The 14,231-nt window shown below is 45.0% G+C and overlaps 1 protein-coding gene across 1 annotated transcript in view; it reads left to right on the top strand.

Annotated features, from left to right (window-relative positions):
- Positions 1–14,231, top strand: part of RYR3 (ryanodine receptor 3) — a 366,040-nt gene that overhangs the window by 176,267 nt on the left and 175,542 nt on the right. Inside the window, exons 33-36 of the mRNA XM_073799899.1 lie at positions 300–386; positions 796–1,022; positions 2,681–3,476; positions 6,491–6,691. Of these exons, the coding sequence (XP_073656000.1) occupies positions 300–386; positions 796–1,022; positions 2,681–3,476; positions 6,491–6,691 (1,311 nt within the window). The remainder of the gene's footprint in view (positions 1–299; positions 387–795; positions 1,023–2,680; positions 3,477–6,490; positions 6,692–14,231) is intronic.

Here is a 14,231-nt window from a genome sequence, read left to right as displayed (position 1 = left end):
CTCCCCTGAGCACTGCAGAAAGCTGCTGGCTTTGGTTACCCGAGGGAGGAAATGAAAGGGCATGAGATTGTTCGGCCCCGAGTGGAGAGAGGAAGGGAGTGTTGAAGGTGGGAGCAGTGACAGTTGCTACGGTTAGGCACCGGGTCTCTGGGAATCTCTGAGCAGTGGGCAATCAGCAGCCCGTTAACTGCCCTCTTTCAGCTCAAGTTGGAGTGAGGGTGTTGATTGAAACACCCATGACTTAGCCCCCTGTGGGTTTATAATTCTGGGCAAACATCTGGATTTGTTTTGCTTTCCAGGTGGAGCCCAATACCAAGGTGTTTCCAGCGGTCTTCCTGCAGCCTACAAGCACCTCTTTGTTTCAGTTTGAACTTGGGAAGCTGAAGGTATGTATCTGTCCCCTCATCTAATATCTGTGACATGAGGGGGCATGCTGACCATTAGGGGGAGAAGCTCAGGCCTGAGAAAACCGGGAATCTGTCACCTCTTGCTTCTCATATGCCTCCCAAACGTCTACACTTCCATGTGAAATTCATGCAACAGTAGAAAGGTTCCCATTTTCCCCTTCTCCCACTTCTGTTGAGTACCGAAAGAATTAATGAATGTTCACATAACCCATTATGTCAGGTCTTCATTGATGCCGGTGAAGCCCTCGTTGGTCCCTGGATGCATTTGTCTCTTTTTAATGTATGCTCATCCTTTTGGTCAACATGGGCCAGGTGTATTGTCCAGCCACTGAGCATCTCTGTGTTGCACGTGTATTCTCCTCCCTGATGCCTTTCTGCCTTGCCCCAGAACGCCATGCCCCTGTCGGCAGCCATATTTAAGAGTGAAGAGAAAAACCCCGTCCCGCAGTGCCCACCACGGCTGGACGTCCAAACCATCCAGCCCGTCCTCTGGAGCCGCATGCCCAGCAGCTTCCTGAAGGTGGAGATGGAGCGGGTGAGCGACCGCCATGGCTGGGTGGTGCAGTGCCTGGAGCCTCTACAGATGATGGCGCTCTACATCCCCGAGGAGAACAGGTAGTGGGGGGGCCCAGAGAGGAAGGGCCGGGCCCGGGAGGCAGGGAAGCAGTACCCAGCAAGCCCAGAAGGGAAGGAGTATCATCCCCATTGGCAAAGGGCCCAAGACGACTGCTGATTGCCCCGAAGGCTCGGTTTCTCTTCTTTCCCTTCCCCACTTTGATTATTCACTCAGAAACAGCATGATATTCACAGTGATGTGTCTGCCACAGGGCTTTCACTGTAGCTCCGAGTACCTGCACTCAGGGATATTTCCATGCGCTTAATTAAAAACCCTAGCGTGGCTCAGAAATTATATGTTATTGATGGCAAGAAGGGGAAGAATGAGGCATGCCTAGCTTGCTTAGAGAACCAAGAATCAGGCTCCTGGTCCCCACTCTTTAAGAGGTGCTCCTGGGGCTTCCCTGGTGGCTCAGTGTTTGAGAGTCCACCTGCCGATGCAGGGGACACGGGTTCGTGCCCCGGTCCGGGAAGATCCCACATGCCGCGGAGTGGCTGGGCCCGTGAGCCATGGCCGCTGAGCCTGCACGTCCGGAGCCTGTGCTCCACAACGGGAGAGGCCACAGCAGTGAGAGGCCCGCGTACCGAAAAAAATAAAAATAAAAAATAAAAATTTAAAAAAAGAGATGCTCCTGGATTATGACCTAGATTCAATTCCAGCGCTATCACTTCCTGGCTGTGTGGCCTTGAGTGAGTTACTCATGCACTCCAGGCCTCAGTCTTCTCATCAGTACAGTGAGATCAATGCCCACCCAAAGGATTGCTGAGAGAGAAAACATTAAATTGTGTAGGGAAAATCTAGTTCAGTTTCTGTCCATAGAAAAAAATTAAGTAAGTTTTATTTTGATGGATGTTATTACCCCTTGATCTCTTGGACTGAAAAGATAAAGCAATAGAGGATGGAGATATTTGACACCGGCACAGCTCACATTTAGGTATTCCACTGGGTCATGGGCAGCAGAAGGGCAGGCTAGTGTAGGGAAGGAGCAGCAAAGACCAGGAGACCAGCCAAGTAAGCCAATTGCAAAGTGTCCTCAGGTTCTCAGTGAGAAGCAAGACAAAATGGAAAAATCTAAGCAGAGATCAGAGCCCCGGGCCCCCGCACACACGGGAATAATACACAGCAAATAGATCTCTACAGTCAGGATGGAGAAAGTGAACCGGCTACCTGACTACGCCAACTCATCACAGGTTGGAAGGCGTTTCCTCTCTGGACAAGAGCGCGGGTGTGTGTTTGTTTTCAGGAAAAGGATAGCCCCATGGCTGATGGTAAACTGGAGATTCCATAGATGAGGCAGATGGTAAATTGATGGGAGGGCTTTACATCAGGAAACAGAGGATCCCCTTGAGCCTACAAATAAGAGGACCGAGTCACCTGTCATGTACCTGAATGTTTTCAGTTCTGAGTTGGGTTTTTCCCTAATAGTGGGGACTTTGATATTTGGTAAGCTAGCGGCTTTTAAGTCTTACAGACTTTTGAGACCCTCATAGTTAGAAATGGTGGGACGAATGATAACCCGTGAGAGACTCCTCCAGGTTCTACCCGCTCTGCCTTCCTTGGCTCGGGTGAGACGCGTGGGGATTCCGAGGGTCAGCGCTCTGCTGAATTCTGGCAGTTTTCTCCCCCTGGAGTGGTTGATTGCTTGTCTCCTCCTCAGGTGTGTGGACATCCTGGAGCTCTGCGAGAAGGAGGACCTCATGTGGTTCCATTACCACACGCTGAGACTCTACAGCGCCTTGTGCGCCCTGGGAAACAGCCGGGTGGCTTACGCCCTGTGCAGCCACGTGGACCTCTCCCAGCTCTTCTACGCCATTGACAACAAGTACCTCCCTGGCTTCCTGCGCTCCGGCTTCTATGACCTTCTCATCAGCATCCACCTGGCCAGCGCTAAGGAGAGGAAGCTGATGATGAAGAATGAGTACATCATCCCCATCACCAGCAGCACCAGGAAAATCCGCCTGTACCCGGACGAGTCCAAGAGGCATGGGCTCCCTGGGGTGGGCCCGAGAACGTGCCTCAAGCCAGGGTTCAGGTTCTCCCCCGCCTGCTTCGTCATGACCAGCGAGGAACACCAGAAGCAGAGCCCCGAGATTCCCTTGGAGCTTCTCAAGACGAAGGCTCTGAGCATGCTGACGGAGGCAGTGCGGTGCAGTGGGGCTCACATCCGGGACCCCGTCGGGGGGTCCGTGGAGTTCCAGTTCGTGCCTGTGCTGAAACTCATCGGAACCCTGCTGGTCATGGGGGTGTTTGACGATGACGATGTTCGGCAGATCCTCCTTGTCATCGACCCCTCCGTGTTTGGGGAGCACAGTGGGTACACACAGGACGGAGCAGAGAAGGAGGAGGTGACCCAGGTGGAGGAGAAGGCTGTGGAGGCTGGGGAAAAGGCCAGCAAGGAGGCTCCCGTCAAAGGCTTGTTGCAGACCCGATTACCGGAGTCCGTCAAGCTGCAGGTAACTCGGGGCAACCAGCATCCTGCCCTTGGAAAGAGCTGGGGAGGGTGACAGTGCAGCCTGGTGGTGACGCCAGGACTGTGTGCATTGGCTTGAATGTGGAGTGTAGCAGAGATGCTCAGGGAGAGCGCCCACTGGTCCTGCTTGTTTCTGAGCTGGAAGGTACTCCCTAAGTCTCCCCAAACCAAAACGAAAACACCAGCCCTCGTCAATAAAGCGTGTGCTTTAGAACTGTTTTTCTGGTCCCAGCGATGGATTTTCCCTGGTCTTCTCTCCTACCCTTTGGGACTAAAGCGCTCATCTGTGACATCTTGTCTGGAGACGGGGAGGAGCCTTTGGCCGTGGAGTTGACCAGAGGAACTGGCTTGTAGAATGACCACACTCATCAGCCGCTCTCATTTGTTGCCGTGCTCCGATCACAAGCCTGACGTGAACCTGTTACACTGGCACTCAGAGAAAGTGCCGTCTGCGCTGGGCGTCCTGCTCACTGAGAGCTGCCCCCTCGCGCAGCTTAGTCTTACCAGACGTAAGCTAGCATCAGTGATGCGCGGAAGAGGATGGTGACCTTTGTCTTCTTAGCACTGAGAAGAGAGAAATGAAAACAAATAGAGGAGAAATTAACACAACACTGTAAATCAACTATACTTCAGTAAATTTTCTAGAAAGTAAAAAAAGAGAAAAGAAAAGAAATAGAGGAGAGCAGTTGATCTTAGTGGAGTGACCCTGGTTCAGGCATCCCTGGATTTCACTTCCTGTGCCTCAGCCACTTACTAGCTAAATAAATTTGCCAAGTCAGTAGCCCATCAGTCTTGGCTTTATGATTTGTAAAATGTGGATGATGATATAGTAAAACATAATAGTAAAATGTGTTGTTAAAAAATATAATTTGAAACATTTTACCATAAAATATATTATAAAAAATAATCTGGGCTTCCCTGGTGGCGCAGTGGTTGAGAGTCCGCCTGCCAATGCAGGGGACACGGGTTCGTGCCCCGGTCCGGGAGGATCCCACATGCCGCGGAGTGGCTGGGCCCATGAGCCGTGGCCACTGAGCCTGCGCATCTGGAGCCTGTGCTCCACAACGGAAGAGGCCACAACAGTGAGAGGCCCGTGTACCGCAAAAAAAAAAAAAAAAAAAAAAAAAAAAATCTGCAGTCGAAGCTCTCTTATCCAATATGATGGGATTGGTAGGTGGCCATTTCATCAAAACATTGAATATAGAGGAGAAGTACAACGAATTTTACATATGTACCTTAAATATATTATTAAAACAGAAATGTGCTATTCTGATGGAGGGCCAAGACCTCTTCTTTTTTTTTTTTTTTTTTAATAATTGATTAATTTTTTTAAAAAAAGATGTTACCTCAAGACAAATGTAAATGAAAACAAAAATTACCAAAACCTATGGGATGCAGCAAAAATAGAAGAGGGAAGTACATTGCAATAAATGTTTACATTAAAAAAAAGGAGAAAGATCTCAAATAATCTAACTTTTTACCTCAAGGAGCTAGAAAAAGAACAAACCAAGCCCAAATTTAGCAGAAGGAAGGAAATAAATATTAGAGCAGAAATAAATGAGATAAAGCAGAAAAACAATAGGAAAATGTCAAAACTAAGAGTTGGCTTATTTTATTGTAACTTTTCTTAACTCTAAAATTAAGAAAATAAGTATGCCTGCAGTAGCCAGTTTAATTGAAGCAGGTATCTATATGCACATGATTTGGGGCAAGACCTCTTCTTTAATGTGAGTCCCTGACGGGCACATAGAGTCCCCTCTTTTCCGTGGATGACACCTGTCATGCGCCATCTATGATTACAACTTTGGGGTCTTTAAGGTAGGCTGCAGACTTAGAGGTAATTGAAAGCAACCTGAGTGCAAAATGCTTCTAGATTTTTATGATTTTCCCCAACTTTTTATAGTTGTCTAACTCACACTCAATTTTAGCATTTTTTTAAAAAAAAACCTTGCCTTTCACAGATGTTCCCTAGTCATTCAACTTGGTTTTCCTATTTCATTCACCCACATGACTTTAAATGTTGTAATTATAATCACAAGTAGGACGAGCATAAGCTCTGGGTCCCAGTTTACCTGGCTGGAGCAGAGGTGGGCAGATGTACAGAGACTGTCCTGCTAGGTGACAGCACCCCACCACCAGGGGCCTTGTCTGTGCCCAGACACACTGGAGAGTGTTCTTGCTCTGGGCGCGCAGCCTCAGCGGCCATGGCTCACGGGCCCAGCTGCTCCGCGGCATGTGGGATCCTCCCGGACCGGGGCACGAACCCGTGTCCCCTGCATCGGCAGGCGGACTCTCAACCACTGCGCCACCAGGGAAGCCCTGGAGAGTGTTCTTTAGTCACGTGTGATGGGTTAAGTGGAGGTGGGTAAATAGAACTTCTGCTTTAGTAAAAATATGAGGAACACACATAAAGTATGGCAAGTGCCTGGCCCAGTGTCTGGCACGTAGCTAGTGCTCAGTAAGGTAGGGCTGTTTTTTTCTTATTAGTATAAATTCTAATGGCGTTAAGATTAGTTATAACAATCGATCATAGAAAAACAGTGCTGGTAAACAAAAACAGTGAAACATGGGGAGGGAAGCAGAAGTCTCTCTTTCCCATCATCCAGCACCAGAAGATGTCAGGAAGGAGACCCAGTGCTCATATGTACCATTCAGTGGTGGTTTCCGTACTGAGCTTAGAGCCCTGGGAAAACGCTCTCCTACATGCTGTTCTCTGTCTCCACAGGCAGACACGCTCGGTGTTTAATGAGCTCATTTTCCTGTTGTTCTCCTGGCTCAGCGGTAAAGAGCTGGGCTCTGGGTTCAAGTACTAATCCAGAGTCATCCAGTAATGGCCAACTTGGACTCCAGTAATAGCTCTATGCTTACTGTGTGACACTGGGCAAGTTCCTTAAATCGCCTAAGTCTCAGTGTTACCATCTGTAGAATGGGGATGATAGCCGCTTCACCAATGTACATGAAGTATTATTATATTCACGTGTGTGTACACTTTTGCAGATGTGTGAGCTCCTCAGCTATCTCTGTGACTGTGAGCTGCAACACCGGGTGGAGGCCATCGTGGCCTTTGGCGACATTTATGTCTCCAAGCTCCAGGCGAATCAGAAGTTCCGCTACAACGAACTCATGCAGGCCCTGAACATGTCTGCGGCCCTGACTGCTCGGAAGACCAGGGAGTTCCGCTCACCCCCGCAGGAGCAGGTGAGAAGCCCCTTCTGAGCCTCCATCCCATTCCTAGGGAAGAGCTTGAACCCGACAAAGCAGGGTACGCAAAGCCTTCCTGGGACGTTGAAAGACCCCGGCCAGCACCAGGAGACAGGCTAGTCCTGTGCTGAGACAACTGGGAAGCCTCGGCCAGCTGTCTTGGGTGGAAAGATAACCTTCCAAAACCACACACAGAGCCAGGCTTCCTCCTTTCCGTCGCTCGCTCATGCCACCACTCCTGTCTCTGTTAGGATCCAGCTTCTACCCCTTAGAAGCATTTCTGTCCAGTCCTTCCAGAAGTCAGAACACTACTCTCCAGCAGAGATCAACAGAATGTGGTCCGCATTTCCTGACTCGTGAGGGCGGGTGCACGGTCTTCCTTGACCGAGACCCTCCGGAATCCCCCCACCGCAGCCCCAGGAAGCCTGGAGGGCACGACATGGATGAGGGAGTCCTCTCCTGGGATGTGTTGTCTCCATTCTTTGTGCTACCCCACCTCGTAGTCAGCCTCATCCAGGTTGAAAGGCTGCTTTGAAAAGAATGAAAATCCTGGTGAGAAACTTGCAGATGAGGGAGGGACAGCTTATAAAATAATGGTCCCAGCGGGCTTCCCTGGTGGGGTAGTGGTTGAGAGTCCGCCTGCCAATGCAGGGGACACAGGTTCGTGCTCCGGTCCGGGAGGATCCCACATGCCGCGGAGCGGCTGGGCCCGTGAGCCATGGTCACTGAGCCTGCGCACCCGGAGCCTGTGCTCCGCAGCGGGAGAGGCCACAACAGTGAGAGGTCCGCATACGGCAAAAAAAAAAAAAAAAAAAAAAAAATAATGGTCCCCACTCGTCGCCGCTGCTCGGCCGCTCACGTATATCCTGCAGGCCATTTGTCACAGCTCCCTCAGTTTCAAAAGACAAGATAGATCTTCCAGTGAAGAAATTCATTTTCTGTCGTCGAAACCAAATCTTTGGATCTTATATATAGTTAATAAGCAGCCTATCCATAAATTGTTGTCGATATAGTTACCACCATTTTGTAACAATGGCGAGGCCACCACAGCATGGTCCAGTTACGTTCCTAAAACCCAGTTTATAGGCTATAGATACTTATATTGGCTTAAAAATGAACCACCTATCTTGGCTTTTTAAGATTCCTTTGAATGATACTGGCCTTGATAGAGAGCAGACAGAGCTTCACATCTCTTTGCTAGAGGCAAAATGCGAAGGCCCTGTGGATTGGTGAGAGCAGGTACTTTGCACTGTGGTGAGGAAAATGCAGTGAGTGTGAATTATTCTTGAAGGCTTTACAGATGTTGTCAGGCTGCTTTTAGACTGGCAACAGGGGCGAACATTCCCTGTTTCCCTGGGCAGAGGCTGACTTGTATTTGTGAAGAATGGGAAGGTGGATGAAGTGGTGATTAACACTGCTGTTGGCTTCAGAGCCTGGCTCCCATTCCGGCTCCGCCATCACTCACCGGGTAGTCTTGGGCGCATTACTTCTCTTTGTCTCTCAGTTTCCTCAGGCTGCAAAATGTGGATAATGTTTGTGAGAAACCTATGAGATAATTCATTTAGATCGCTTAGCAGGTAATCTGTCAGGTAGTAAACATTCTGTAAGTACTACAAGCTCTCATTAGTTTTAGTGTCAGAGGTATTTGCATTTGCCTCATGCCATGTACTATGACCTTCTGTCAGTGAGCCAGTGACTAGAGTTTCTGCATGTTTTCTGACATCTCCTCAAGCCAGCCGGGACTTGGTTGTCCATCTGACACCGTCATCCCCATAGACACAGCTCATGATCCTGGATCCTAGAAGGGCCCTGCTGGCTCCACCCTCTTCTAGCCCCATTCTGCCTCCTTATCTTCTCTTCTGTCATCTTTGGGACCTACCATCACTTCCTTCTTTAGCCTTCTAGACAGTCCTCTGAACAATCATTTCAGACCCATTTCAGAAGTCTGTATCTCAAGAACTTGAGCAGACCTCAGAATCCCTGGAAGGCTGAATAAAACACAGATTGCTGGTTCCACCTCTAGGGTTTCTAATTCAGTAGGTCTAAGGTAAGGCCTGAGAATTTGCATGTTTAGCGAGTTTCCAGGCTATGCTGATGCTGCTGGTCTAGAAATGAAATAAAAGCAGGGACCCTGTTACCAAATTCAGCTGTCCCATCTGCCACCCCTCCCAGAGTATTCATTTCTAGAAGGAACCTACCCATAGAACTTTCTGAGTAATTAAGAATTTAATATTGATAAAGGATAAGGAGGGTTTCAATTTCAGGGCAGAGGAATGCAAAATCACTGGGAATATAGGATACATAGGAATTAGAATTTTAAAACAGTGATATGATTACCTCATTCTTCTGTAACCTGTGAGGATAAAATAGAGGTTTTCAGTCCTATATCCATACACTATTCAGAGAGATGAAAAAAACATACTTGGGGCATGTAACTAAATACAAAAGTAGGTAAAGCGAAGATTAGTCCAGTGATTGTTGGCAAATTAGCCAAGCACAGCTTGCAAGCCTTTCACTTTGAAAAGGACTTTCATTAAAGGGGATGACCTGGCAGAAAATTCAGTTCACTCCCCTTTTGGTTACGCCCTGAGGGCTGATGGACCACTTGCTTCCTAAGTGTTGCAACAAAAGAAAGATCATTCAGTAAGAAATTAACTTTCAGATTCTTGAAATCAGACCTTCAGATCTGATTTTTATTTAATAAACAACCAATCCATATATGTTGCTGATATAATTACCATAATTTAACATTGTGGAATAACCACAAAAATCACTTTTCCAATCTGTTTTATCAATATTATTTTATTACAAACAATACCTCTACCTTCTGCCGGAAACTTGTCTGCAGTAGAAGCTTTGAAAAAGTATCTTCCTAACAATATTAAATAAGGTTCATGGTTTAATAAATGAGACTGTAAATTTTTTTCACCTAGATATCCTAAACAAAAGTAGAAAATACCCCTTTGCCTGGTGTTTGGGTTACTCTGCCTGACACAGCAAAATGGACAAGATTACCTCTAGCTATTACTTCAGTGCCTCGAGATATTCACTAACCTGGGGTCATGGGTCTGTGGAAGAATTTAGAGATCCAAAAATCTTAGTGACAGCTTTATTTTCACCAACTTTTATTAATTTCTAAGAGCATTTCTTTCAGTTATTGATACAGGCGACAAAGCAAGTACCTAACCTTGTCACCCACAGAAACTACATATTTTTTCATATCATATTACAAAGTTCTAATACCTTGAAATATCATTTGCATTCATCACTACTTCAAGATCTCAGTGCATGTGAGACCTGCTGCTAGATCTTTTTGTATATATGTTACTGTATCACAAATTTGTTTTTTATCATCTCGATAACTAGATTGCAGTATAATTGTTTCTCTTTGTAAATCCTCTCTGTTTTGTTTTAGGTATTTAAAATATTAATCTGAGAAAAAATCCATGGGTTTCACTAGACTGTCAGAGTGGTCCATGGCACAGAAACAGTTAAGCATCTCTGACACAAAACTATAGAGGAAAAGATGACAGGCTGGCTGCAAAACATAAAACCTACACGTCAAAAAAAATTCTGTAAACAAAATTAAAAGCTCACTAAAAACTGGGAAAAGTATTTGGAGTATATATTACCAAGAGTTAATAAACTGCAGATGTGCAAAGCACTCACCGATTAATTTTTAAAAAGATAATCACACAACAGAAAAATGGAGGAAGAACATGGATGGAAAATATATAAACTGTGAGATAAAAACAGTCCTGTGTGGAAAAGCAAAGTTCAACCTCACCAATTAAATGCAAATTAAAGGAACAGAGGGCTACCCTGGTGATGCAGTGGTTAAGAGTCCACCTGCAAAATCAGGGGACATGGATTCGAGCCCTGGTCAAGGAAGATCCACATGCTGCGGAGCAACAAAGCCCCTGCACCACAATGACTGAGCCTGCACTCTAGAGCCCACAAGCCGCAACTACTGATGCTACGCTCCACAACTACTGAAGCCCGCGCACCCAAGAGCCCATGCTCTACAACAAGAGAAGCCACTGCAATGAGAGGCCCGCACACTGCAACAAAGAGTAGCCCCAGCTCACCGCAGCTAGAGAAAGCCTGCACACAGCAATGAAGACCCAACATAGCCAAAAATAAATAAATAAAATAAATGAATTAAAAAGATTAGGACTGTTTTAAAAAAATGAAAAATAAAAGGAACAGAGATATGACATTTTTCACCCATTAAATTGGAAACTATTTGAAAATATGTTAACTCTCACTACCATAATGGAGATGGCAAAGTAATACACACTCTTGTATAAATTTGGTATTAATGCAAATTGTTGTGAGCTTTCTGGAGAGCAGTCTGGCAATTAATATCAAAAGCCATTAAAATGGCAGCTCCAGTTGGAATTACTGGGTGGTGCATGCCAATGTGACTGCGCTGGTAGTGAGAGGTGCTTGGGTCATGCAGAGGCCTGTGGACTTTGCAATGGTCCCACAGAGACTTTGACATAAGAAGCGGCCATGCAGCTGGGAGGGTCTTGGTGCTCCGGCCGGGTGTCAGGCCTGAGCTGCCAAGGTGGGAGAGCTGAGTCCAGGACATTGGACGACCAGAGACCTCCGTGCCCCATGTAATATTAATCAGCGAGAGCTCTCCCAAAGAGCTCCATCTCAGTGCTAAGACCCAGCTCCACCCACCGGGCAGCAAGCTTCAGTGCTGAATGCTCTATGCCAAACAACTAGCAAGACAGGAACACAACCCCACCCATTAGCAGAGAGGCTGCCTAAAGTTATACTAAGATCACAGACACCCCAAAACACACCACCAGACGTGACCCTGCCTACCAGAGGGACAAGATCCAGCCCCACCCACCAGAACACAGGCACCAGTCCCCCCCTGCCAGGAAGCCTATACAAACAACTAAACCAAGCTCACCAACTGGGGCAAACACCAGAAATAAGAGGAGCTACAAACCTGCAGGCTGGGAAAAGGAGACCCCAAACACAGTAAGTTAAACAAAATGAGAAGACAGAGGAATATGCAGCAGGTGAAGGAGGAAGGTTTTTACCCACCAGACCAAACAAATGAAGAGGAAATAGACAGTCTACCTGAAAAAGAATTCAGAGTAATGATAGTAAAGATGATCCAAAATCTCAGAAATAGAATGAAAAAAATTCAAGAAACGTTTAACAAGGACCTAGAGAACTAAAGAGCAAACAAACGATGAATAACACAATAAGTGAAGTTAAAAATACTCTAGAAGGAATCAACAGCAGAATAACTGAGGCAGAAGAACAGATAAGTGACCTGGAAGATAGAATAGTGGAAATAACTGCTGCAGAGCGGAATAAAGATAAAAGAATGAAAAGAATTGAGGACAATCTCAGAGACCTCTGGGATAACATTAAATGTACCAATATTCTAATTCTAGGGGTCCCAGAAGAAAAAGAGAAAAATAAAGGGTCTGAGAAAATATTTGAAGAGACTGCAGTTGAAAACATCCCTAACATGGGAAAGGAAATAGTCACCCAAGTCCAGGAAGCGCAGAGAGTCCCATACAGTATAAATCCAAGGAGAAACATGCCAGGACACATATTAATCAAACTATCAAAAACTAAATACAAAGAAAAAATACTAAAAGCAGCCAGGGAAAGCAACAAATAACAGACAAGAGAATCCCTATACGGTTAACAGCTGACCTTTCAGCAGAAACTCTGCAAGCCAAAAGGGAGTGACAGGACATATTTAAAGTGATGAAAGGAAAAAACCTACAACCAAGATTACTCTAACCAACAGGATCTCATTCAGATTTAATGGAGAAATTAAAACCTTTACAGACAAGCAAAAGCTAAGAGAATTCAGCACCACCAAACCAGCTTTACAACAAATGCTAAAGGAACTTCTCTAGGCAGGAAACACAAGAGAAGGAAAAGACCTACAAAAACAAATAAAAGACAATTAAGAAAATGGTAATAGGAACATACATATTGATAATTACCTTAAATGTGAATGGATTAAATGCTCCAACCAAAACACACAGACTGGCTGAATGGATGCAAAAATAAGACCCGTATATATGCTGTCTACAGGAGACCCACTTCAGACCTAGGGACACATACAGCCTGAAAGTGAAGGGATGGAAAATGATATTCCATGCAAGTGGAAAACAAAAGAAAGCTGGAATAGCAATACTCATGTCAGATAAAATAGACATGAAAATAAAGACTGTTACAAGAGATAAGGAAGGACACTACATAATGATCAAGGGATCAATCCAAGAAGAAGATATAACAATTATAAATGCTTATGCACCCAACATAGGAGCACCTCAATACATAAGGCAAATGCTAACAACCATGAAAAGGGAGATCAACAGTAATACAATAATAGAAGGGGACTTTAACACCCCACTTACACCAATGGACAGATCATCCAAACAGGAAATAAATAAGGAAACACAAGTTTTAAATGACACAACAGACCAGATAGATTTAATTGATATTTATAGATCATTCTACTCAAAAGTGACAGAATACACTTTCTTCTCAAGTGCACATGGAACATTCTCCAGGATAGATCATATCTTGGGTCACAGATCAAGCCTAGGTAAATTTAAGAAACTGAAATCATATCAAGTATCTTATCTGACCACAATGCTATGAGACTAGATGTCAATTACAGGAAAAGAAAACTGTAAGAAATACAAACACATGGAGGCTAAACAATATGCTACTAAATAACCAAGAGATCACTGAAGAAATAAAAAAATACCTAGCAACAATGACAATGAAAACACAATGATCCAAAACCTATGGGGTGCAGCAAAAGCAGTTCTAAGAGGGAAGTTTATACTAATATGATCCTACCTCAAGAAAGAAGACAAATCTCAAATAAGCAACCTAAACTTACACCTAAAGCAATTAGAGAAAGAAGAAGAACAACAACAACAACAACAAAAAACCAAAAATAGAAGAAGGAAAGAAATCATAAAGATCAGATCAAAAATAAATGAAAAAGAAATGGAGGAAACAATAGCAAAGATCAACAAAACTAAAAGCTGGTTCATTGAGAAGATAAACAAAATTGATAAACCATTAGCCAGACTCATCAAGAAAAAAGGGAGAAGACTCAAATCAACAGAATTAGAAATGAAAAAGGAGAAGTGACACTGCAGAAATACAAAGGATCATGAGACATTACTACAAGCAACTATATGCCAATAAAATGGATAACCGGGAAGAAATAGACAAATTCTTCGAAAAGTAAAATCTTCCAAGACGGAACCAGGAAGAGATAGAAAATATGAACAGACCAATCACAAGTAATGAAATTGAAACTGTGATTAAAAATCTTCCAACTAACAAAAGCCAAGGACCAGGAGCCTTCACAGGTGAATTCTGTCAAATATTTAGAGAATAGCTAACACCTATCCTTCTCAAACTCTTCCAAAATATAGCAGAGGGAGGAACACTCCCAAACTCATTCTACGAGGTCACCATCACCCTGATACCAAAACTAGACAAAGATGTCACAAAAAAAACTACA

This window comes from Tursiops truncatus, chromosome 2, assembly GCF_011762595.2.
Source record: "Tursiops truncatus isolate mTurTru1 chromosome 2, mTurTru1.mat.Y, whole genome shotgun sequence".
NCBI classification, from domain to species: Eukaryota; Metazoa; Chordata; class Mammalia; order Artiodactyla; family Delphinidae; genus Tursiops; species Tursiops truncatus.
Note: the sequence above shows the minus strand (reverse complement) of the source record. Positions and strands in the feature narration are given on the sequence as shown.